Genomic DNA, 24,671 nt, shown 5'->3' on the forward strand with positions numbered 1-24,671 from the left:
AAAAAAAAAAAAAAAAAAGTGCTCACTGTAAAATGCTTTAAATTTTTCTTTATTAATACAGTCCTTGAAAAATTATAGGTTAGTCTTGAATATCATTTAAATATTCAGTTAAATTGAATATCAATTAAATAGCCAAAGATCAATCATCTTTCCTTCTTTTTCCAAAGTACCTTTATTAACTGTGAAGCACAATACTCTGCTTCACAGAGGATAAAATGGGCAAATAACAAAACTCTACTATCCCCAAATTTACTCTCTCGGAAAAGATGATTCATGAATGCCTGAAAGAGTTCAAGGAGGCAAGACCATGTGTGATTCATTGCCAAAATAGATAATTGGTCTTAAAAAGCATATATAGGGTTTCTTTATTTTGGTCCAAATCATTTAAGAAATTTCTTCAGTTGGTCTTGAAGAATGGGTTGGATTTGAATGTGTGAAGGAGGAGCTAAAGCATTCCAGGTAAGAGGAAAGGCAGGAGTCAAGATCAGGAGGCAGGGAGGGACAAAGCGTGTTCAGCACAGCAGGAGACCTGACTGGAAAGAACAGAGTGGGTCTGGGAATAACAGCAGGAGTACAGTATTGCACGGTGCTTCATTATTTCACACAGCACTAAAAAAGAAAAGAGCTCAGCCAATTATGGTGTATCATCAATTATAGAATATTTCCTGATTTCAAAGATACTAAAAAATGAAAGAATAAGATGTGACTCTCACAGATCAAAGCTGTGTGGTAGGTCGGAGGGTGTTGTGAGTGCCTTGAATGGTCGGGAGAGAAGCTGACTGAAACTATCAGGTTGGTGCAAAAGTAATTGCGGTTTTTGCCATTACTTTTAAGGACAAAAACCACAAAATATACTTGATCTTGGAAGACAGCCCTGGGTAAATAATACTTATTATCACTTACCATGGGATTTTCACACTTGTACCTTGCATATAATAATCTCAATATAATTTGTTTGAATTCTTGTTACCAAAAGGATTCTAAGCAGCTTAAATATTTATTTCATGAATGTTGAAAGGTAAATTTAATATTTTCTGTTATGCAAATTGAAGATAAGGAGACAGAAGTAGCTGCAGGCGTGAGGTGTGCATTAGGTTGGCCTGTCTCTCACTGATTTGAAGTCTTTGAAGTGGTTACTAGACTTCATCCAGAGTCAGACTGGCTGCATCGGCATCACCTAGGGGAAGGACCTTCTTCAACATACTGGCCCCTGGCCCCATCCTGTCCCCACTGATTCAGAATTTCCAAGGGTGGGGGCTGCACATGGTATATTCCTAGAAATGTGCTAGTTAATTTTTGAGAACCTCTACCCTAAACCATTGATTAATTTCATTTTTTTACCTCATTAAATTAAGTCATTCTTTATCCTTCCCTCTCATAAGTCTTTGAATTTCTTATTAAGTATTCTATTTTGTGCCTTAATAAAGGAAAGGGGATAGTTCAGATGGTGAAAACAGTTTATAAAAGTGGGATGCAAAGTAGAGTTCAGAAATCTACCTCCCACGACAAGGTTGATTATTCTAAAAAGTCTTGTGTGATAAACTGCTCAGGTGTCTCTCTTTGTACTTCTCCATTTTAAAGCCAGTGAATAGTGAGCAATATAAATGGTACTTTGTTTTCTCTTGGTAGGCAAGGAGGGCACCATGAGCTGGCAGAGCGCCTTGTGGAAATACAGTATGAGCTGACGGACAGACTAGCCTTCTATCTCTGTGGCAGGAAACCAGGTGAGTGGACGGAGAATGACCGCTTCACATCTCCAGTCAGGAAGGTTCTAGAAAAACAAATCAAGACACTATTTTTTTATGACCTCCTCTACTTTAACATATCCCTGAGAAAGCTGTAAATATGGGTTTTAATTTGAAAGGATAACTACAGAATTGTCAGTTACATGTAAAAGATATAAAGTTGGACAAATCTTAGATTTTTCATTTTTAAAACTTCAGCTCTAGAGAAATAACTTATTTCAAGAATCAGATTGAATAATCAAAGCAAAATTGAATGGTTACCACAGTTTTTGAAGTTGGTGGGAGTAAATGCAGGAGTAAAGCAATAACCTTTGTAGTTATTTGAAAAATTCTTCCTAAGGAATGGAAAAAAAGTCCAGAAGTAAACTTTGCCAAAGCCAAGTTGGCTATTTGGGATATGGAACAGGGGGTCAGCAAACCATGGTCTGTAGCCAAAATCTAGCCAGCTACTCGTTTTATTAAATGAAGTTTTGTATTGCGCCACTGCACTTCAGCCTGGGTGACAGAGTAAGACTGTGTCTCAATAAATAAATACATACATACATACATACATACATACATACATACATACATAAATAAAGCAAGCAAGCAAGCTAGCTAGCTAGCTTTTGCCGGGTGCAATGGGTCATGCCTGTAATCCTAGCATTTTGGGAGGCCGAGGCAGGAGGATTGCTTGAGCCCAGGAATTCGAGACCAGCCTGGGTAAGAGAGGTGAGACCCTGTCTCCACAAAAAAGTTTTTTTAAAAATTAGCCAGTCATGGTGGTGCATGCCTGTAGTCCCAGCTACTTGGGAGGCTGGGACTTGAGCCCAGGAATTGAAGGTGGCAGTGATCTATGATTGTGCCACTGCACTCCAGCCTGGGTGCAGTGACAAAGCAAGACCCCTATCTAAAAAATAAATGAATCAAGTTTTATTGCAAGAGAGCCATGCCCAATTATTTATACCTTGTGTATGGCTGCTTTCACATAACAACAGCAGAGCTGAATAGGTTAAGTCATTGCAACAGGCCACAAAGCCTAAAATATTTACTATTTGGCCCTTTAGAGAAAATATTGGCCAATCCCTGATGTACAAGCTTCACATACATGTATGCAGTGGTTCTCCATCCTGGTTGTACAATAGAGTTAAGAGCCTCTGGTGTAGTTTCAGTTCTGGGTGACATGGAGTAAGCACACCCCACCGTGTCTCCTGCAGAATAGAACTAACAGACGTGGACCAAATGCTTGGAGCAGCTAGCTAAAGACTGAAAAGTAAATCCTAGTTGGTGGATTAGGGAACTCAAAGTGCCATCAGCTGGTGGTGAGTGTCCTCTTTGTCTTACTTCTCATAGGACTTCAATAACAGCCTGAAACCTGGAAGTACATAATGAGTGCAAAAAAGCCTTTTTCTGCCAGGTGCAGTGGCTCACACCTGTAATCCCAGCACTTTGGGAGGCTGAGGCGGGTGGATCACGAGGTCAGGAGATCAAGACCCTCCTGGCCAACATGGTGAAACCCTTCTCTACTAAAAACACAAAAAAATTAGTTGGATGTGGTGGCAGGCGCCTGTAATCCCAGCGACTTGGGAGGCTGAGGCAGGAGAATCGCTTGAACCCGGGAGGCAGAGGTTGCAGTGAGCCAAGATTGCGCCACTGCGTTCCAGCCTGGGCAACAGAATGAGACTCCATTTCAAAAAACAAAAAAGCCTTTTTCTGGTTAAAGAGCAGGAAATGGGACTCCTACAGGACAGAGAGGAAGGGGATTCCCCTAGGGTTTTTTCCTCCTCCTCCTCCCTTTTTCTGATCTCTCCCATCCAGACCCTAGGCAAGCCTGTGGCTGCAATAGCAGCAGCAGCAGTGGCAGTACAGGTTCCTAAATCTCTGAGCAAGAGGATGAGGGGGCATCCTGATTGCTTTTCTTTTTCTCTCTATTCTCTCACCATCTGCCCAGGAGGCAGAACCTCACCTGGTCAGTTGCCTGCTAAGACAAAAATATTAACATTTTTGCATAAAGTTTAAAGAAGACCCAGAGTCTCATAACATTCACAGTGTCCAGGATACCATCCATAATGACTTGACATATGAGTAATTCTCATGTACTTGCAAGGGAAGGCAGTCAACAGATGCCAACCCCAAGATGACACAAATGTTGGAGTTATCAAAGATTTTAAAGCAGCTAGTAAGACCATGCTATAAGAAGTAAGAGCAAACATTCCTGAAACAAACAGGAATATAGAAAGTCTCATCAGAGAAATAGAAGATACAGAAGAGAAACAAATAGGAATATTAGAACTGAAAAATACAAACACTAAAAATTTAAAACTCACTGGATGGGCTTAATAGAAGACTAGAGATGACAAAGAAAGTCAGTGAATTGAAAACAGATCACTAGAAATTATCTGGTTTAAGCAACAGAGAGGAAAAAAGAGTAGGAAGAAAAAACTGAACAGTCTCAGGGACCTGTGGGAAAATACTAGAATGTCTGACATTTATGTCATTGGATTCCCAATAAGAGATGAGAAAGAGTGGTGTGTGCAGAAAAAGTATTTGAAGAAATATTGGCAAAAAAACCCCTCTAATTTTAGGGCAGGTTCAGTGGCTCACACCTGTAATCCCAGCACTTTGGGAGGCCGAGGCAGGTGGATCATTTGAGGTTGGGAGTTCGAGACCAGCCTGGCCAGCATGACAAAACCCCATCTCTACTAAAAATACAGGAATTAGCCAGGCATGTTGGTGTGCACCTGTAATCCCAGCTACTTGGGTGGCTGAGGCACAAGAATCACTTGAACCTGGAAGGTAGAGATTGCAGTGAGTCCAGAATCCAGATGGTGCCACTGCACTCCAGCCTGGGCAACAGAGCGAGACTCTATCTTAAAAAAAAAAAAAAAAAAAATCTAAATTTGGTGAAAGACATGAACTTACAGATTCAAGAAACTTAGAAAATTCCAGAGAAGATAAACTCAAATCCACACTTGAGACACATCAGAATCAAACTGCTGAAAACTAAAGTTGAAGAAAACATCTTGAAAGCAGCCAGGAGAAAGTGACACATAACATATATAGAAAAACAGTGATTTGAATGATTATGGATTTCTTATCAGAAACCATGGAGATGAGAAGGAAATGAAATAATACTTTGTTTTTTTTTTTGTTTGTTTGCTTGAGATGGAGTCTCTCTCTGTCGCCCAGGCTAGAGGGCAGTGGTGCAATCTCGCTCACTGCAACCCTCTGCCCTCCCAGGCTTCAAGCAGTTCTCCTGCCCTCAGCCTCCTGAGTAGCCTGCGGATACAAGTGCCCGCCACCACGGGCTGACTAATTTTGCATTTTTTTTTTTTTTTTTTGAGGCGGGTAGTCTCGCTCTGTCGCCCAGGCTGGAGTTGCAGCGCCGGATCTCAGTCACTGCAAGCTCCCGGCCCTCGGCGGTTTATGCCATTCTCCCGCCTCCAGCCTCCCAAGTAGCTGGGACACAGGCGCCCGCTTACCTCGCCCAGCTAGATTTTGTATTTTTAGTAGAGACGGGGTTTCACCGTGTTAGCCAGGATGGTCTTGATCTCCCTGACCTGTGATCCGCCCGTCTCGGCCCCAAAGTGCTGGGCATTACAGTCTTGAGGCCACCGCGGCCCGGCCAATTTTGCATATTTAGTAGAGAAATGGGGTTTCACCATGTTGGCCAGATTGGTCTCGAACCTCCTGACCTATTGATCGCCCACCTCAGCCTCCCAAAGGGCTGGAACTTGCAGGCATGAGCCCACCGGCCCGGCTGGAATAATACTTTTTTTATTATTGTTATTTTGAGACAGGATCTCACTCCATCCCCTAGGCTAGAGTGCAGTGGCATGATCTCAACTCCCTGAAACCTCAACCTCTTGAGCTCAAGTGATCCTCCCACCTCAGCATCCACAGTAGCTCAGACTACAGGTGTGCGCCACTGTGCCCAGATAATTTTTGTATTTTTTGTAGAGATGGGGTTTCACTATGTTGCCTAGCCTGGTTTTGAATTCCTGAGCTCAAGTAATCCGCTCACCTTAGCCTCCCAATGTGATAGGATTACAGGCGTGAGACACTGATCCTTTATTATTATTATTTCTCATCTTCTTTGTGATGATAGAAACAATACTTTTAAAGTGCTAAAGGAAAAGAGCTGTCGACCCAGAATTCCATATCCAATGAAAATAACCTTTGGAATGAAGGCAAAATAAGGATATTCTAACAGGAAAAAAAAAAAAATAAGAGAATTATTATTTACTTTAACAGAAATTCTAGAGAAAGTTCTTTGAGTGGAAGGGAAATGATGCCAGAGGGAATCTTGGAACTTTAGGAATGAAAGAAAAACAACAGAAATGTTAAAGATCTGGCAGAGTAAGACCCTATCTCAAGAAACAAACAAAAAGTTGAAATTGTGATACATATCTTAAAGCTATAACATTGTCAGCCGGGCTCAGTAGTTCAAGCCTGTAATCCCAGCACTTTGGTAGGCTGAGGCAGGCGGATCACCTGAGGTCAGGAGTTTGAGACCAGCCTGACCAACATGGTGAAACCCTGTCTCTAATAAAAATACAAAAATGAGGCAGGCATGGTGGCATGTGCCTGTAAACCCAGCTACTCAGGAGGCTGAGGCAGGAGAATCACTTGAACCTAGGAGGCAAAAGTTACAGTGAGCCAAGATCGTGCCACTACACTCCCACCTGGGTGACAGGGAGACTCTTTCTCCAAAAAAAAAAAAAAAAAAAATTGTCTAGTGGGGTTTTCAGCATATATCAGTGTAATATATTTGACAACTATAACATAAAAGGGAGTAGGGTAAAAGAAATAGAATGGTAAGATTTCTGCCTTCTGGAAATGTAAAATAGGATTTCTAAGTAGACTGAAAAGTTAGGTGTGTGTATGTGTGTGTGTGTATGTGTATGTGTGTGTGTGTATATATATATAGAGAGAGTAATTTCTACCACAACCACTAAAAGAAGACTACAGGCCTGGCATGGTGGCTCACGCCTATAATCCTAGCACTTTGGGAGGCTGAGGTGGGCAGATCATGAGGTCAAGAGATCAAGACCATCCTGGCCAACATGGTGAAACCCCGTCTCTACTAAAATACAAAATTAGCTGGGCGTGGTGGTGTGCGCCTGTAGTCCCAGCTACTTGGGAGGCTGAGGCAGGAGAATTGCTTGAACCTGGGAGGCGGAGGTTGCAGTGAGCCGAGATCATGCCATGGCACTCCAGCCTGGGTGACAGAGTGAGACTCCATCTCAAAAAAAAAAAAAAAAAAGACTACAAAGATATGTGATCAAAAACGCTAGAGGTAAATGAAAATGGAGTATTAAACATTACTCAAATCATCAAAAGATATTTTGATTCAAAATATTCAAAAGAGAGGAGAGGGGGAGAACAAAAAACTAAGGACCAAACAGAAAATAAATAGTAACATCACAGACTTAAATCCATACATATCAATAATTACATTAAATGTTAAGGACCCAAAACATCGATAAAAGCAGAGATTGTCAGAATGGATTAAAAAACAAAAGGGGCTGGGAGCAGTGGCTCACACCTGTAATCCCAACAATTTAGGGAGCCTGAAGCAATTCTCCTAATCGTTTGAGCATAGGAGTTTGAGACCAGCCTGAGCAACAGAGCAAGATCCCTTTGCTACAAAAAATTTTATACAAAGTAGCCAGGCATGGTGGTGCATGCCTATAGTCTCAGTTACTCAAGAGAGGCTGACGTGGGAGGATCACTTGAGCTCAGGAAATCAAGGCTGCAGTGAGTGCTGATCATGCCACTGCTCTCCAGCCTGGGCGACAGAGCAAGACCCTGCCTCAAGGAACAAACAAAAAACCATAAGGCCTAATATGTACTGTCTATAAGAAACCCACTTTAAATATAACAATATAGGTAGTAAGTTAAAAGCCAAAGGTATAAAAAGATGTACCATGCAAAGGCCCAGGAAAAGAAAGTGGCTGTATTAATATCAGACATAGTAGACTTCAGAGGAAGGAATATTAGCAGGGATAGAGAGGGACATAATATTATGATAAATGAGTCAATTCATCAAGAAGGCATAACAGTTTTAAATGTGTACATGTCCAGCAACAGACCTTCAAAATACATGAAGCAAACTTCGATAGCACTAAAAGGAGAGAAGGTCAAATCTACAATTATTGTTGGAGACTCTGCAGTCATCTTTTAGTAATAGAACTAGTAGATAGGACATCAGTAAGGATATAGAACTAAACCAGACCAAAACCCAACTAGATCTAGTTGATGTTTATGGACTCTTCTACCCGACAACATTAGAGTACACATTCTTTTCAAGTACATATTGAACATTCACTCAGATGGACCATATCCTGGGTCATAAGACAAACCTTAGCGAATCTAAAAGAATTAAAATTCTATAAAGTATATTTTCAGACCGTAATAGTATTAAGCTACAAATAGGTAATACAAATAAAACTGGAGAATACCCAAGTGCTTGGAAGTTGAACAACATGTTTCTTTTTTCCACCCCCCCCCGAAATAGAGCCTCACACTGTTGCCCAGTCTGGAGTGCAGTGGCGCGATCTCGGCTCACTGCAACCTCTGCCTCCTGGGTTCAAGCGATTCTCCTGTCTAAGCCTCCCTAGTAGCTGGGATTACCCGCGTGTGCCACCACACCCAGCTAATTTTTGTATTTTTAGTAGAGATAGGGTTTCACCATGTTGACCAGGCTGGTCTCAAACTCCTGACCTCAGGTGATCCACCCACCTCAGCCTCCCACAGTGCTGAGATTACAAGTGTGAGCCACTGTGCCCAGCTCTGAACAACACACTTCTAACTAATCCATGGGTCTAAGAGGAAGTCTCAAGGGAAATAATATTTTCAACTGAATGAAAATGAAAATGCAGCATATCAGAATTTCTGGGATGCAGCCAAAGCAATGCTTAGAGGAAGTTTTATAGTATTAAATTCTTACCTTAGAAAAGAAGAAAGGTCTCAAATTATTCTTACTATTTTTTGAGATGGTGTCTTGCTCTGTCAAGACTGGAGTGCAGTGGTGCCATCTTGGCTCACTGCAACCTCCCCCTCCCGGGTTCAAGTGATTCTCCTGCCTCAGCCTCCTGAGGAGCTGGGATTACAGGCATGCAGCACTATGCCTGGCAAATTTTTGTGTTTTTAGTAGAGATGGAGTTTCATTATGTTGGCCAGGCTGGTCTGTAACTCCCCACCTCGAATGATCTGCCTGCCTCAGCCTCCCAAAGTGCTGGGATTACAGGGGTGAGCCACTGCACCTGACCTCAAATTATTCATCTAAGCTCATCCCCTAAGAAACTTAAAAAGAAAAAAAAAAAAGAGCAAAATAAACCTGAACCAAACAGAAGGCAGCAAATAGTAAAGAGCAGAAATCAATGAAACTGAAAGAAGGAAACAGTAGAGAAAATCAATGAAACCAAAAGTTGGTTTTTCAGAAGGATTAGTAAACTCATAAATGTCTGGCAATACTGACAAAAATGAGAGAATACAGATGGAGTTGTCACTATAAACCCCACAGACATTGAAGGATAATTTTAAAAAAATACAAACCAGGCCAGGCGCGATGGCTCATGCCTGTAATCCCAGCACTTTGGGAGACTGAGGCAGGTGGATCACCTGAGGTCAGGAGTTTGAGACCAACCTGGCCAACATGGTGAAACTCCGTCTCTACTAAAACTATAAAAATTAGCTGGGCATAGTGGTGGGTACCTGTAATCCCAGCTACTTGGGAGGCTGAGGCAGGAGAATTGCTTGAACCCAGAAGGTAGAGGTTGCAGTGAGCTGAGATCGTACCACTACACTCCAGCCTGGGTGACAGAGTGAGACTCTATCTCTAATAATAATAATAATAATAATAATAATAATAATAAAGACCAGGCATAGTGGCTCACAGTGGTAATCACAACACTTTGAAAGGCCGAAGTGGGAGGATTGCTTGAGGCCAAGAGTTTGCGACCAGCCTGGGCAATATAGCAAGACCCCATCTACAAAACTACAACAACAAAAAAATTAGCCTGGCATGATGGCACATGCCTGTAGTCGCAGTTACTCTGGAGGCTGAGGTGAGATTGCTTGAGCCCAGGTCAAGGCTGCAGTGAGCCTTGTTCACACCACTGTACTCTAGCCTGGGTGACAGAGTGAGACCCTGTCTCAAAAAAAAAGAAAAAAGAAAAGAAAAATGCAACATAACCAAGTAGGATTTCCAGATAGGCAAGACTGATTTAATATTTGAAAATTGGGCCAGGCACGGTGGCTCACGCCTGTAATTCCAACACTTGGAGAGGCCAAGGTGGGTGGATCACCTGAGGTCGGGAGTTTGAAACCAGCCTGGCCAACATGGTAAAACCCCATCTCTACTAAAAATACAAAATTAATTGGGCATGGTGGTGCATGCATGTAGCTACTCAGGAGGCTGAGGCAGGAGAATCGCTTAGAACCTAGGAAGCAGAGGTTGCAGTGAGCTGAGATTGCACCATTGCACTCCAGCCTGGGCAACAGAGTGAGACTGTGTCTCAAAAAAAAAAAAAAAAAAAAAAAAAAAATCACTTTATGTAATTATCATGTTAAGAGTAAAAAAGGAAAACTGTATAATCATATCAGTTGATGCAGAAGAAGCATTCAACAAACTTCAACATCCATTCGTGTTTTAAAAAACTCTTAGCAAACTAGGAATAGATGAGACTCCCTTGATCTGATAAACAGTATCTGTTTAATGGTGAAAGACTGTGTTTGTTCTCAGATTGGGAGAAAGACTAGGGTGTCCACTCTTACCATTTCTCTTCTACATCACACTGGAAATCCTAACCAGTGCCAAGAGGAAAGAAAAATAAATAAAAAACATACAGATTGAAAAGGAAGAAATCAAACTGTCCCCATTCAAATGAGATTATTTCTATGTAGAAAATCACAAGGAACCTACAAAAAGGTTTCCAGAACCTTTACTTAAACAAGATTGCAAGAATACAAGGTCAACGGTCAAAATCCATCTTTTTTTTCTTTTTTCTATTTTTGAGACAGAGTCTTGCTCTGCCAAAAGCAAGTGGGCTCTTTGGCGCCCTGCCAAAAATCCATCATATTTCTTTAGACTAGCAGTGAACAATTGGAAACTGAATCTAGAAAAACAATACCAGTAATAAAAACTCCAAATTGGCCGGGCACGGTGGCTCACACCTATAATCCCAGCAGTTTGGGAGGCCGAAGCTGGTGGGTCACCTGAGGTCAGGAGTTCAGTACCAGCCTGGTTAACATGGGGAAGCCCTGTCTCTACTAAAAATACAAAAATTAGATGGGCATGGTGGCAGGCACCTGTAGTCCCAGCTATTCGGGAGGCTGAGTCAGGAGAATCACTTGAACCTGTGAGGTGGAAGTTGCAGTGTGCCTGAGATCTCGCCACTATACTCCAGCCTGAGTGAAAGAGCGAGACTCTGTCTCAAAAAAATAAAAAAAGTCCAAATTAAATACTTAGGTATAAATCTAATGAAATGCACAATACACATAGTATCTATGTGCCAAAAACTGCTGATAAAAGAAATCAATGGAGACCTGAATAAGGGGAGAGATGTACTGTGCTTATGGATATGAAGACTCAATAACATGTCCATTCTCCACAAGTTAATAAATGTATACATTTATCCTGCCAAGGCAGGAGGACCACATGAGCCCAGGAGTTTAAGAGTAGCCTGGGCAGCATGATGAGACCTCATACTCTACAAATAATAAATTAGCCATGTGTGGTGGTGCATGCCTGTGGTCTCACCTACTCGGGAGGCTGAGGTGGGAAGATAACCTGAACCCAGGAGATTGAGGCTGCAGTGAGCCATGATTGTGCCACTGCACTCCAGCCTGGGCGACAGAGTGAGACTCCATCTCCAATAATAATAATAATAATTTAAAAATTCAAATGGAAAGGTGAAGGAACTAGAATAGCCCAGACAATTTTGCAGAAGAATAATGTGGGAGGAAGTACACCACCCAATTTTTCGGATTTGCTGTGAAGCTCTACAGTTCTGAAGACTATGATACTGATGAAGAGATAGACATATAGGCCATTGAAACAGTATAGAGAATGCGGAGATAGACCCACACAAATATGTTCAATTGATTTTTGTCAAAAATGCAAAGGTAATCAGTTCAGTGGTGGAGGAAGGATAGTTTTTTTGTTTTGTTTTGTTTCTTTTATTTTGAGACAGAGTCTCGCTCTGTCACCCAGGCTGGAGTGCAGTAGTGAGATCTTGGCTCACTGCAACCTCGGCCTCCCGGGTTCAAGTGATTCTTCTGCCTCAGCCTCCCAAGTAGCTGGGACTACAGGCTCACGCTACGACACCCAGGTAATTTTTTGTAATTTTAGTAGAGACAGTTTCACTGTGTTAGTCAGAATGGTCTTGATTGCCTGACCTCATGATCCGCCTGCGTCAGCCTCCCAAAGTGCCGTGATTACAGGCATGAGCCACTGCACCCGCCCCAGGATAGTCTTTTTTAATGCACTGGGACAACCGGACATCCATGTGCAGGAAAGTGAACTTTAATCTAAACCTCACACCTTACCCCGAAACTGGAAAGGATCATAGATCTAAATGTAAAACCTAACACTGTAAAACTTCTAGAAGAAAACATAAGAGGTCCGGGCACGGTGGCTCATGCCTGTAATCCCAGCACTCTGGGAGGTCAAGGCGGGTGGATCACCTGAGGTCAGGTATTCGAGACTAGCCTGGCCAACATAGTGAAACCCCGTCTCTACTAAAAATACAAACATTAGCTGGGCATGGTGGTGCACGCCTGTAGTCCCAGCTACTCAGGAGGCCAAGGCAGGAGAATCGCTTGAATCCAGGAAGCAGAGGTTATAGTGAGCCAAGATCATACCAGTGCACTCCAGCCTGGGCAACAGAGTGAGACCACGTCTCAAAGAAAAAAAAGAAAAAAAAAGAAAACATAAGAGAAAATCTTTGTGATCTTGGATTAAAGCTTTTAGCTATCAGCTGAGTATGGTGGCTCACGCCTATAATCCTAATACTTTGGGAGGCCGAGGTAGGAGGATCTCTTGAGCCCAGGAAGTCGAGGCTGCAGTGAGCTTTGACTATGCCACTGTACTCCAGCCTGGGCGACAAGAGCAAGACGTTGCCTCTGCAAGGGGAAAAAAATTCTTAAATATAACACCAAAAACTCAATCCATAAAAGAAAATATTGATAAATTATACTTCATCAAAATTGAAAATTTTTGGCCAGGTGCAGTGGCTCACGCCTGTAATCCCAACACTTTGGGAGGCCAAGGCGGGTGGATCACCAGAGGTCAGGACTTCAAGACCAACCTGACCAACATGGTAAAACCACGTGTCTACTAAATACAAAAAGTTAGCCAGGTGTGGTGGCGCATGCCTATAATCCCAGCTACTTGGGAGGCTGAGGCAGGAGAATCGCTTGAACCTGGGAGGCAGAGGTTGCAATGAGCCGATATTGCACCACTGCACTCTAGCCTGGGCAACAAGAGCAAAACTCCATCTCAAAAAAAAAAAAAGAAAAAAGGAAAATGTTTGTTCTGAGAAAACTACAGTTAAGAAAGTGAAAAGACTGGCAATAGACTGCAAGAAAATACAGGTATTTAGAAATCACATATCCAGCAAATGACTCATATTCAGAATATTTAAAGAATATTTAAATTGAGCCCAGGAGTAATATTTACTTGAGCCCAGGAGTTTGAGACCAGCCTAGGCAACGTGGCAAAACCCTGTTTCTACTAAAAATATTAAAAAATTAGCCAGGTGTAGTGGTGCACAACTGTAGTCCTAGCTATTCAGGTGCCTGAGACATGAGAATCGCTTGAACCCAGGAGGTGGAGGTTGCCAGTGAGCTGAGATCCACGCCACTGCACTCCAGCCATGGGGAGCAGAGTGAGACCCTGACTCAAAATAAATAAATAGGCCAGGCACGGTGGCTCACGCTTGTAATCCCAGCACTTTGGGAGGCTGAGGCAGGCAGATCACCTGAGGTCAGAAGTTCAAGACCAGCCTGACCAACATGGGGAAACCCAGTCTCTACTAAAATAAACACAAAATTAGCCAGGTGTGGTGGCGCATGCCTGTAATCCCAGCTACTCAGGAAGCTGAGGCAGAAGAATCACTTGAACCCGGGAGGCAGAGGTTGCAGTGAGCTGAGATCACGCCATTGCACTCCAGCCTGGGCAACGAGTGAAACTCAGTCTCAAATAAATAAATTAATTAATTAAAATTAAAACAACAGTAAGAAAATAACCCAATAAAAACTGGACAAAGACAAGATATGGGATGGCAAAAAAAAAAAATCACATGAAGACAAACGCGGCATGATTAGTCATTAGCATGATGAGATGCCACAGCATACCTATTAGAATGATTAAACTTTTGAAAACAAAACAAAAACTGAAAGTACAGATGCTGGGAAAGACAGAAAGCAACTATAACTCTCACACATTGCTGTTTGGAAAACAAAGTGATAGTGCTACTCAAGGGAAAAAGTCTGGCAGTTTCTTACCAAGTTAAACATATATTTACCATACAACCCAGCATTTCTACTCCTGGGTCTTTACCCAGAAAAAAGATAGACTTATGTTAAACAAAAACCTACATAGGAATGCTGATAGTGGCGTTATTCATTGGTACATGGATCAGGGTCCTCCAAAAGCTAGACTAGGACTGAGTCAGTAAGCTTCCTTGCAGATGGAGTCCCTGTCTGGATCTGCAAAGGCCACCTGCCCCAGCCCTGACTGTTTTATACTAATAGATTCATTTGAGCAAGGCCCAGAGCTCATCCACTGCCCCACACCGTGGGCTGATGGAAGCCTGCTGTGAGCTGATTCAGCTCCCTCAGCACACTTTCCATGGCCAAAGATCATCAGTTACACTGAGCGCAAACTAATCGTAAGGATTGAGGTGAGCATAGGTTTCTGCTAAATGATGCCTGGTCCTTTGTACCAGAAAAAAACAAAGCTATAAGCCTTGCTATGGCTGAGTCTTCAGGGATTTTTAGCCAGTCTAGCAACATGACTCGTAATTATGCACAAATACTGATTGCAGAACTTAGTTTGAGGAAATAATGGTGGTGTTCCTTTACAGATCTTATCAACATTTCTATGAACAAAACTTTGACTTGGTTTCTGTTTCAGATCACAAAAATGGACAGCACTTTATAATACCTCAAATGGCAGACAGGTAAGGCCATTGAAATACCAGTTAGTTTTGTCTATCACTAATATTTCCTTGGTTGTGTTATGTTTAAGTATATTATATTTTGTGTTTAACAAAGCCCATACATTTTTCTCTTTTATGGCTATACCATTTGGAAATAAGACGGCTGTAAGTAAACCACCATATAAAACTTAAGTTTCAAAGAGCATAAGTAGCAATTTTACTAATAGGAAAATTGGAATCAGTGATATTGTCACTGTTTTAGCCAGTTGTGACAGTATTATTTATTTATTTACAGAATACGTCTGTGTTATAGAGATTACATTATCTGTGACAGGGGTTGGCAAACTTTTCTTCTCAAGGGCCAAATAATAAATATTTTAGGCTTTGTGGGCAATATGGCCCCTTTCACAACAGCTTAACTCTACTGTTGTAGATGAAAGCATCTATGGACACTGTATAAATGGATGGGTATGTCTATTCCAGTGAAATTTTATTTCTGGACACTGAAATTTGAATTTCAAATAGTTTTCACGTTATGAAAGATTGTTTTTTCTTTTTGCCCCTCAATCATTTTAAAACGTGAAAACCATTCCTAGGTCAATTGAACAAAAAGGCCATAATTTTGCTGACACCTGGTCTATAATTGCAGATGAGTTCATTGCTACAGGAATGAACCTTAAACCCTTGTTTTGCAAGTTACCTTTGCACAGAAACTGTCAAGAGTTTATGAAATGACTAAATGCTATTCCCGATATAATATTGCCATCCCGATCCTTTACATCTTCCCTTTTTGTTTTTTTGCTTTGGTAGAGACAGAATCTTGCTATGTTACCCAGGCTGGTCTCAAACTCCGGGACTCAAGCAGTCCACCTGCCCTGGCCTCCCAAAGTGCTCGTACAGGTACGAGCCACTACATCTAGCCTTGTATTTTCTTTTCTTTCTTTTCTTTTTTTTTTTTTTTTTTGAGATGGAGTCTTGCTCTGTCGCCCAGACTGGAGTGCAATGGTGCAGTCTAGGCTTACTGCAACCTCCGCCTCCCAGGTTCAAGCAATTCTCCTGCCTCTGCCTCCTGAGTAGCTGGGACTACGGGTGTGTGCTACCACACCCGGCTAATTTTTGTATTTTTAGTAGAGATGGGGTTTCACCATGTTGGCCAGACTGGTCTCAAACCCCTGACCTCACCGGGCACAGTGGCTCACACCTGTAATCCCAGCACTTTGGGAGGCCGAAGCGGTGGATCACAAGCGTCAGAGTTCGAACCATCCTGGCCAAGATGCGTGCAACCCTGTCTCTACTAAAAATACAAAAACGTAGCCAGGCGCCACCAGTGGTGTGTGCTGTAATCCCAGTTACTCTGGAGGCTGAGGCAGGGGAATTGCTTGAACCGGGCTGGCAGAGGTTGCCAGTGAGCCGAGATTTGCACCACTGCCCCATCCAGCCTGGGGGCGACAGAGTGGGAGACTCCATCTCCAAAAAAAAAAAAAAAACCGCGGGGCCGCGGTGCGGGCTCAAGGCCTGTAATTTCCCAGCCCCTTTGGGAGGGCCGCGGAGACGGCGCGGGATCACAAGTCAGGAGATCCGAGACCATCCTGGCTATACGGTGAAAACCCGTCTCTACTACAAGAATACAAAAAACTAGCCGCGGCAACGAGGTGGGCGCCTGTCAGTCCCAGGCTACTTGGGAGGCGCGACGGCCAGGAGAATGGCTGGTGAACCTGGGAGGCGGAGCTTGCGCAGGTGGAGCTGGAGATCCGGGGGGCCACCGCACTCCAGCCTGGGGCGACAGAGCCAGACTCCTTTCTCAAAAAAAAAAAAAAAAAAAAAAAAACCGGCCGGGCACGGTGGCCTCAGCCTGTAATCCCAGCACTTTGGAGGCCCGAAGACGGGCGGATCACGAGGTCAGAAGATCGAGACTATCCTGGCTAACGCGGTGAAACCGCATTCTCTACTAAAAAATACAAAAAAAAAAAAAAAACCTAGCCGGGCGAGGGGCGGGAGCCTGTAGTCCCAGCTACTCGGGAGGCTGAGGCAGGAGAATGGCGTAAACCCAGGAGGCGGAGCTTGCAGTGAGGTGAGATCGCGCCACTGCACTCCAGCCTGGGCGACAGAGCTAGACTCCGTCTCAAAAAAAATAAATAAATAAAAAAACCCTGACCTTGTGATCCTCCCACCTTGGCCTCCCAAAGTGCTGGGATTATAGGCGTGATCCATTGAGCTTGACATATTTTCTTATATCATGCTTTTTTTTTAATGCTTCAAAAATTGTAACTCCTCACATAAGGGCCTGGAAGGTAACCTGGCAATAGCTTTTGTCATTTAGTTGGTGGACAATTTTTTTTTTCTCTTTAACACTTAAATGATTGTATTTCAGAAGGAGTTACTTTCACCGACTTGTTCTGTTTAGAGCTCCTCACTGACTGTCGGTCTGTAGAATGCTTGGTTCTAACATGGTCCATGAACTATAATTAATATTTTTATCTCTTGGGTGTCTTAAACTTTACAGAGTTCACAAATCTGGCTTTATTTATTTGCTTATTAGCTTTGTATGTTTTCTTAGCAGCCTGGATTTGTCTGAATTGGCAAAAGCTGCTAAGAAGAAACTTCAGTCTGTGAGTATCTCTCTGTACTGGTTTTCTCTAGTATGAGAATCGGTGCACTCTGCTTATACCTACTCTCAATGCAGGTTACCTATTGCGTCTGATGACTTTATTTCATACTTTTATTTGTTAAATTAGAACCAGACCATTGAGTATACAGCAGTGACGACCACAAGGACTATTAAGTTCAGTATATTCATCGGTTCTGCTTCAGATAATCTCATTTTTCTCTGTCATGTAAAAAGTGCAGATGGCACCTTTGGCATTGGGCAGTTGTTCTCCTCAGGAGAGTTCCCTAGTTCCTCCCAGCATCATGAGTAAGTAGGGCACGCATTCCTGGGGTGACTTAGCCACGTAGGGTTCTAGAACATGGTAAATGCTGATGCTGAAATGGTAGCGAGTCCCATAGATTCACTCGCTGCCATTTGGATCCAGCCATACTGTAATCCTCTTTACCATCCCATGCCATTCATCAGCGCTTTTTAAATTTCTACTGTTAAAAGCTGGTGGTCTTGGCCCATGTGTGTGCTCAGAGTTTGCCGGGTCTGCACCACAGCCTCCCTTTAGCCTGTATCTTTCTTCCAGACTGCCCACCTCAGCCTTAGGAAAGGCCTAAGGGCCCAAGGCCTCAAGGCTTTGGGAAATCTGTTTCTCTGGGATTGACTTCTCTTTGTCTAGTCCTCTCACATGAAGCCTCACCAGGGTACTTCTCACTACTTTAACCACCAAAGTATACTCCTCAGCTGTTCCCACTGCTCTTTGGATCAGAACCAAGATTCTTAACTTCTTTCTGTAACCCTTAAGGGCATCATTCAACTCTCACCTTTCAGAGATTGCCCTACTTCCCATCTGGTTCCGTGTGTGTGTGTGTGTGTGTGTGTGTGTGTGTGTGTGTCTGTCTGTCTGTGTGTCTTTGTGGATTAACATGCTCTGAGGCCATGAGCTGCACACTCAAGTCCTCTTCCAGGAATCCTCCTCTACCTGCAGTGTTTGCCTTTCCCAGCTTCCATCCCTCTGATCATTCAAGGACCTGAAATCTGACCAGTGTAGGTAGTGGCATTCCCAAAGCCTAACTCTGACATTGCAGCTTCCCTAATTTATGACTTTCTCCTCATTTCCACTTTCACAGAAGACCCTTTACTAAAACTTCATATAATACTCAGTATTAAATATTACATAAAATGAATTTATCCTTACTAGTATTTAACTGTATTATGAAATAAATGTGTTTTATGCAATTTGTTTGGTGTCTCTGTGTTCTGTATCTACAGTTTTGTGTGTTTGTGTGTTTTATTGCCTTAAGGAAGTTATAGACTAAGATGATCAGGATGATAAGCTTTGGAGTCAGACAGCACTAAATATTGTGTGATTTCCTTTTAATTACTCACAATCTGTAAGTACATTTTATTATAAATAATTCAAACCTAGATAAAAACCCACATTTTATTAGACTATCCTACATTTGCTTCACTGGAAGCTGCATGAAAGCTGAGATTATGCCTGTAATATCTCTAGCATGTGACAGGCATGAAGTAAAGACCTGGAACAGAGTCTAGTATAGCTCTCAAGAGCTGGGGTTTGGGTCAGACTAGTCAGTACATTTCTTAGCCCTGCCAAGCTTCCTAGCCTCCCTGTGCCTTGGCGTACTCTCATAGAAAAGGGAGATAAGGATCCTGCAGGGGCTGCTGACCAGAACTGCTCAGAGTGGGCTGCCACTGTTACTTGTTGACCCTCTCCTGTGGTCTCCTTCTCACAGGTGACCATGTTATCAGTGCCAAGTCAGTGTTTATCCTCCGGTATCTTCCTCCTGTCCTCCATTCATCCTTTCTTTCCTTTCTCTTTTCCTTCCTTCCCTCCTGATGAAAAGCTGAGAGAAATATAACAAAGGCTAATGTATTCCTTGAATGAGTAAATGTTAGCATTTTCAAAGACATAAACTTGGATCTCAGGTCCGTCACTTACTAGCTTTGTGACTTTAGGCAAGCTACTATCTTCTCTTCCTCAGTTTCCTTGTCTGAAAAGTGGGACAATAGTAGTTCCTGTTTTCATAGAGGTGTTATAAGTTGGCCATTGCATTTGTTGCTAGTGATAACATTAGCTTGTAGTCCCATGGAGGAAGAAACTGGACATTTATGAAGCAAGGTCAAGCTCCCAATCCTTCATCTTACCTAGCAACAGGCTCTTGGGGTTTGTTTTTAATTATAGTGTGACCACATTTGGGAAGATTTGAAAATAGAGAAGGGGACCATCCTCATTGCCACACTCTTAATGGAGTCAGGCTCAGTATTTTGGTACATTTCTTTCAGTTCTTATTTTATGTGCATATCTTTTTTAAAAACTGGAACTTAATCATAGTTATAGATGTTTCTAACCTGCTTTTTTCACTCAATAATATATTGTACCCATTTTAACATATTCCTATGAGGTCTCTGTAACCAGCACTTGTTTTTCCTCTTTTTTTCGAGACAAGGTCTCACTCTGTCACCCAGGCTGGAGTGCAGTGGTGCCATCATGGCTCACTGCAGCTTGAACTCCCAGGCTCAAGTGATCTTCCTGCATCTGCCTCCCAAAGTGTTGGGATTATAGGCATGAGCCACCACACCCAGCCTGTAGCCAGCATTTTAAATTGCTGCATTCAATACCTTCTGGCCAGCCAATGTCTCTTTTCTGGCCCCTCTTAAAGTGTGAGGTACCATGTGTGGATGTAAGGAACCCAATAGGGAATATAACAGATTCAGCATCTGCCCTCCCAAAGCAGATGTCAGTTTAAGAGTCACAGCTACCACGTGTTAAGGTGTTTTCATGAGGCATAAAGTGCAGAGATGCGGAGCCACCCTAGCAGGGGCTTAACCTCATCTGGGCCAGGAAGAACTCAATTATCCTCCATGTGCCCAGGGAGACACTGCAGGCCGTGAGGCAGTTGTGTGCTGAAGAGTCAGGCTGGAGGAAGCTTCCTTCTGGAGACTGAAACAGTAGGACTGCTACTGAGAAAGAGAGCAAAGAAACTCAGCTGAGGTCTGGGTCATGTTTTTGTGCAAGGGCACATTTTATCCTCACAAAACAGCATGTCTTTTGCTTTTCTTTTTTCTTTTTTGAGATAGGGTCTTACTCTGTCACCCAGCCTGGAGTGCAGTGGTGCGATCTTGGCTCACTGTACCCTCAACCTCCTGGGCTGAAGTGATCCTCCTGCCTCAGCCTCCTGAGTATCTGGCACTATAAGCATGCACCGCTACGCCCAGCTAATTTTTGTATTTTTTGTAGAAGCGGAGTTTCACCATGTTACCCAGACTGGTCTCAAACTCCTGGGCTTAAGCAATCCACCTGCCTCAGTCTCCCAAAGTGCTGAGATTACAGGTGTGCACCACTGAGCCTGGCTATTTTTGCAAGGGTATAGGATCGCTTACACTTCGGGGAACTGACAAACACTCTTTAAGTGCAGAAAAGGAGGCTTATAGGGTGATATCACAAGAAAAGTAGAGAACTGGAAACTACTTCTGAGATGATGTACTTTAGATGCCTCTTAGCTCCTTAATAGCATCAGCCCTGTCTGTGTCATAAAGTAGTGAAATTGCTGTGGTTGGCAGACATTTCTAGAGGCTCTGTATGATTGTGAAAATGTTACATCTGTTTAACAGTGGGTATGTACCAAGCACTGGCATTGGATAAGACATAGGCAATAAAAGGGTGACTAAGTCACGGTTCCCTCTCGTCCTCCTGGTGTTAATCGTTGTCCCTTGTGTTCCTGATATTTTTTACTTTCAGCTAAGTAATCATTTGTTTGAAGAACTTGCCATGGATGTGTACGATGAAGTTGACAGGCGAGAGACGGATGCAGGTGACTTGACGTGGCTTTATCTAATAAGCTTCTGTTATCAGTGGGCAGTGAAAAGCTGCCAGGCTCAGTGTTTTACTAGCCCAATTTCTGCTGTCCTGATGGTGCGAATGTCGACGTTTGCCTTTGCGTGTGTTGGCTTCAGAGTGTGTTCCCCTCATAATGCGTCAGCTGTGCCTCCCAGGAGCAGTGACACACAGGTGTGATAAGGTTTGTCTCTGGCTCTTTCCTCTGGCTAGTCTGGCTTGCCACGCAAAACCACAGCGCCCTGGTAACTGAGACAACGGTCGTCCCCTTTCTTCCGGTCAATCCTGAGTACTCATCAACACGAAACCAGGCAAGTGATTCTGTTTAGAAAGGAATAGTAGTTGGGGAATGACTGATGTCATGGTATTTCATTTTCCCAGGACAAGTATTCTAAATTTTTTGATTGATTAAAATTTAATATCCTTTATACATATACACACACACAACCCCAAAATGATAAGAAAACAATAGACTATAAATAAATGACTGGGAAAGAATATGAAACAATTCACAGAAGAAATATAAATGGCTTACACATGTGAAGAAGTGTTTAACCTTGTCACTAATTTAAGAAAGCAACTTGAAAGCATTAGTGCAAGTTTTATCAGTCAAATTAATAAAATACATAATAAAGGATACTCTAGACTGGTAAGGATGTGGTAAGCTGAGCTTTCTCTTGCAACAGGTAGAACTTTAAATTGCTGTAGATGTTAGAAAAGCAATTTGTTTACCAGTTTCAGAAGCCTCAGAAGTAAGTACATCCTTTTACATGGGAATTACTCATTTGAGAATATGCTCTAATAAAATAAAAATAGATTTATGCACAGTGATTTTCATCAAAGCACTGCTGTATGTAATAGAGCATTGAAAACAGCCAACACATCTATCAAGACGAGAAATGTTGAATGAATTAGGAAGGTGTTTTAGTCTTTATGATTAGCAGCTATATATAAGGATAGGGTATATCTATGACTTTGTTTAACTTAAAAAAAATTTTTTTTTTTTTTTTTTCTGAGACGGAGTCTTGCTCTGTCGTCCAGGCTAGAGTGCAGTGGCACCGTCTCAGCTCACTGCAACCTCCACCTCCCGGACTCAAGCAATTCTCCTGCCTCAGCCTCCCCGAGTAGCTAGGATTACAGGCACCCACCACCATGCCTGGCTAATTTTTGTACAAAGTCCTGACCTCAAGTGATCCTCCCGCCTCAGCCTCCCAAAGTTCTGGGATTACAGGTGTGAGCCTGGCCTTAACTTAAAATTTTAAAATTCCCCTCAAAATTAATTTATTATTACTGAGTCTACTTCTAAACTGAAACAATAATAGAAGAAAAGCATTCAGTAGAACCATTTTATTTTTGCTTACCAAATAGATCTGCGTTGTGAGAACAATGCATATGTGAGAAATGCCATAACATTTATTATGAAGTTCTGTTATATAAATGGTTTTAAACTGTTCACATGGAAAACAAGCATTAACTTGGTTTGATTATGGCTGGGATTAACTGTATTTTGATCATCCAGAAGAAAGTCTTTGCAGAAGTCTGTCAATAGTCTGACTAATTTTATGTGACTGTTTATGTATATATTTTTACACAGGGAAATATTTCCAATTGTTTTCCCACCTTTAGGGCAGACAGAAGTTAGCTCGGTTCAACGCCCATGAGTTTGCCACACTGGTCATTGACATTCTCAGTGATGCCAAGAGGAGACAGCAGGGCAGTTTTCTCTCGGGTTCAAAAGGTAACTGCTCAAACCTCCAGATATTTGTATTTTTGGCCCTCTAAATTTGACTAAAGTGTTAAAGTTATCAGCTAATTAAAGCAGTCATCAGCATGACAGCTTAAAGTTCCACAGGTTTTTGGTTTTTTGTTTGTTTTTTTACTTTAAGTTCTGGGATACACGTGCAGAATGTGCAGGCTTGTTACATAGGTATACGTGTGCCATAGTGGTTTGCTGCACCTATTGGCCTGTCGTCTAGGTTCCCTCCCCTCAGCCCCTACTCATATAAGTTTTATTGGTAGTGTATTGTGATAAATAGTTTACCTGTCTGAGCCCTGGTGAATTAACAATATTTCAGAGTTATTAACTGCTACACATATTTATCTTATATATGATTTCTGTTTTGTTTTGGGACACTTACCTTCCCTGTAAAATTGCATCCTGAAATTAACGCAAAACTCTGATTTAGATCTTATTAAAGGACATGTGAAAATAAACTCTTCTTGGCCAGGCACGGTGACTCATGCCTGTAATCCCAACACTTTGGGAGGCCAAGGCGGGTGGATCACCTGACGTCAGGAGTTCGAGACCAGCCTGGCCAACATGGTGAAACCCCATCTCTACTAAAATACAAAAATTAGCCAGGCATGATGGCAGGTGCCTGTAATCCCAGCTACTCGGAAGGCTGAGGTAGGAGAATCACTTGAACCTGGGAGGCGGAGGTTGCAGTGAGCCGAGATCACACCATTGCACTCCAGTCTGAGTGACAGAGCACGACTCTGTCTCAAAAAAAAAAAAAAGAAAAACTCTTCTTGATTGAAACTGCATAATATCTGCTGTTGCTTACCTACGAAACTGAGTCCGACATAATTAAAATTTGTTGCCAAAAACTTTAAATGTCTTCAGTGAGAATTACTGTGATATACAATCATAAGGAGAGCTGTGAGCATCTGTTTCACAGTTGCCCTGTTGAGTCTAGTTCAGTAGGCCAGGTCCTGTCTGCATGCTTAGGAATGTCCTTCCTCTCCAGCCCTATTACTGTATCCATATTGTTTTTTTCTAATTATAGAAATTAGACATTTTTCATTGTAAGTCATTTAAGCAAAAGAAATATGTACCATAAAAATTAAGTTTTCAGTCAGTATCACATTCCCCAAAGACAGTAATCATTAACTGACAACAACTCATTCATTCTTCTTGCCTGTTCAGGAATTTGATTTTATCTGTTCAACCAGGAATAAGGAAGTTCTGAAATGGTTTATTAAATTTTGGTGAAGGCACAGTGACGAGTCTTTGGATAAGTTTAAAGTCTTAAAATGGCCTGGGTGTGGTGCCTCACGCCTGTAATCCCAGCACTTTGGGAGGCTGAGGCAGGCAGCTCATTTGAGGTCAGGAGTTCGAGATCAGCCTGGGCAACATGGTGAAACCCATCTCTACTGAAAATACAAAAAAAATTAGCTGGGCGTGGTGGCATGCGCCTGTAATCCCAGCTACTCAGGAGGCTGAGGCAGAATTGCGTGAACCTGGGAGACAGAGGTTGCAGTGAGCCGAGATCACACCACTGCCCTCTAACCTGAGCAACAGAGTAAGACTCTGTCTCAAAAAA

The 24,671-nt window shown here is 42.5% G+C and overlaps 1 protein-coding gene across 15 annotated transcripts in view; it reads left to right on the forward strand.

Moving 5' to 3' along the window:
- The window catches only part of GIT2 (GIT ArfGAP 2), a 68,960-nt gene that overhangs the window by 14,736 nt on the left and 29,553 nt on the right, over positions 1–24,671 (forward strand). For 8 of the 15 annotated variants that reach the window (XM_017879674.1, XM_017879678.1, XM_017879677.1 and 5 more), the window contains 7 exons: positions 1,630–1,724; positions 14,869–14,914; positions 15,053–15,058; positions 17,451–17,502; positions 21,253–21,325; positions 21,562–21,659; positions 22,975–23,086. In XM_017879674.1, the coding sequence (XP_017735163.1) occupies positions 1,630–1,724; positions 14,869–14,914; positions 15,053–15,058; positions 17,451–17,502; positions 21,253–21,325; positions 21,562–21,659; positions 22,975–23,086 (482 nt within the window). The remainder of the gene's footprint in view (positions 1–1,629; positions 1,725–14,868; positions 14,915–15,052; positions 15,059–17,450; positions 17,503–21,252; positions 21,326–21,561; positions 21,660–22,974; positions 23,087–24,671) is intronic. The other 7 variants (XM_017879675.1, XM_017879680.1, XM_017879686.1 and 4 more) reach the window with 2 other exon arrangements.

The sequence above is a fragment of the Rhinopithecus bieti genome, unplaced genomic scaffold (assembly GCF_001698545.2).
Source record: "Rhinopithecus bieti isolate Rb0 unplaced genomic scaffold, ASM169854v2 scaffold_11933, whole genome shotgun sequence".
Taxonomy (NCBI): Eukaryota; Metazoa; Chordata; class Mammalia; order Primates; family Cercopithecidae; genus Rhinopithecus; species Rhinopithecus bieti.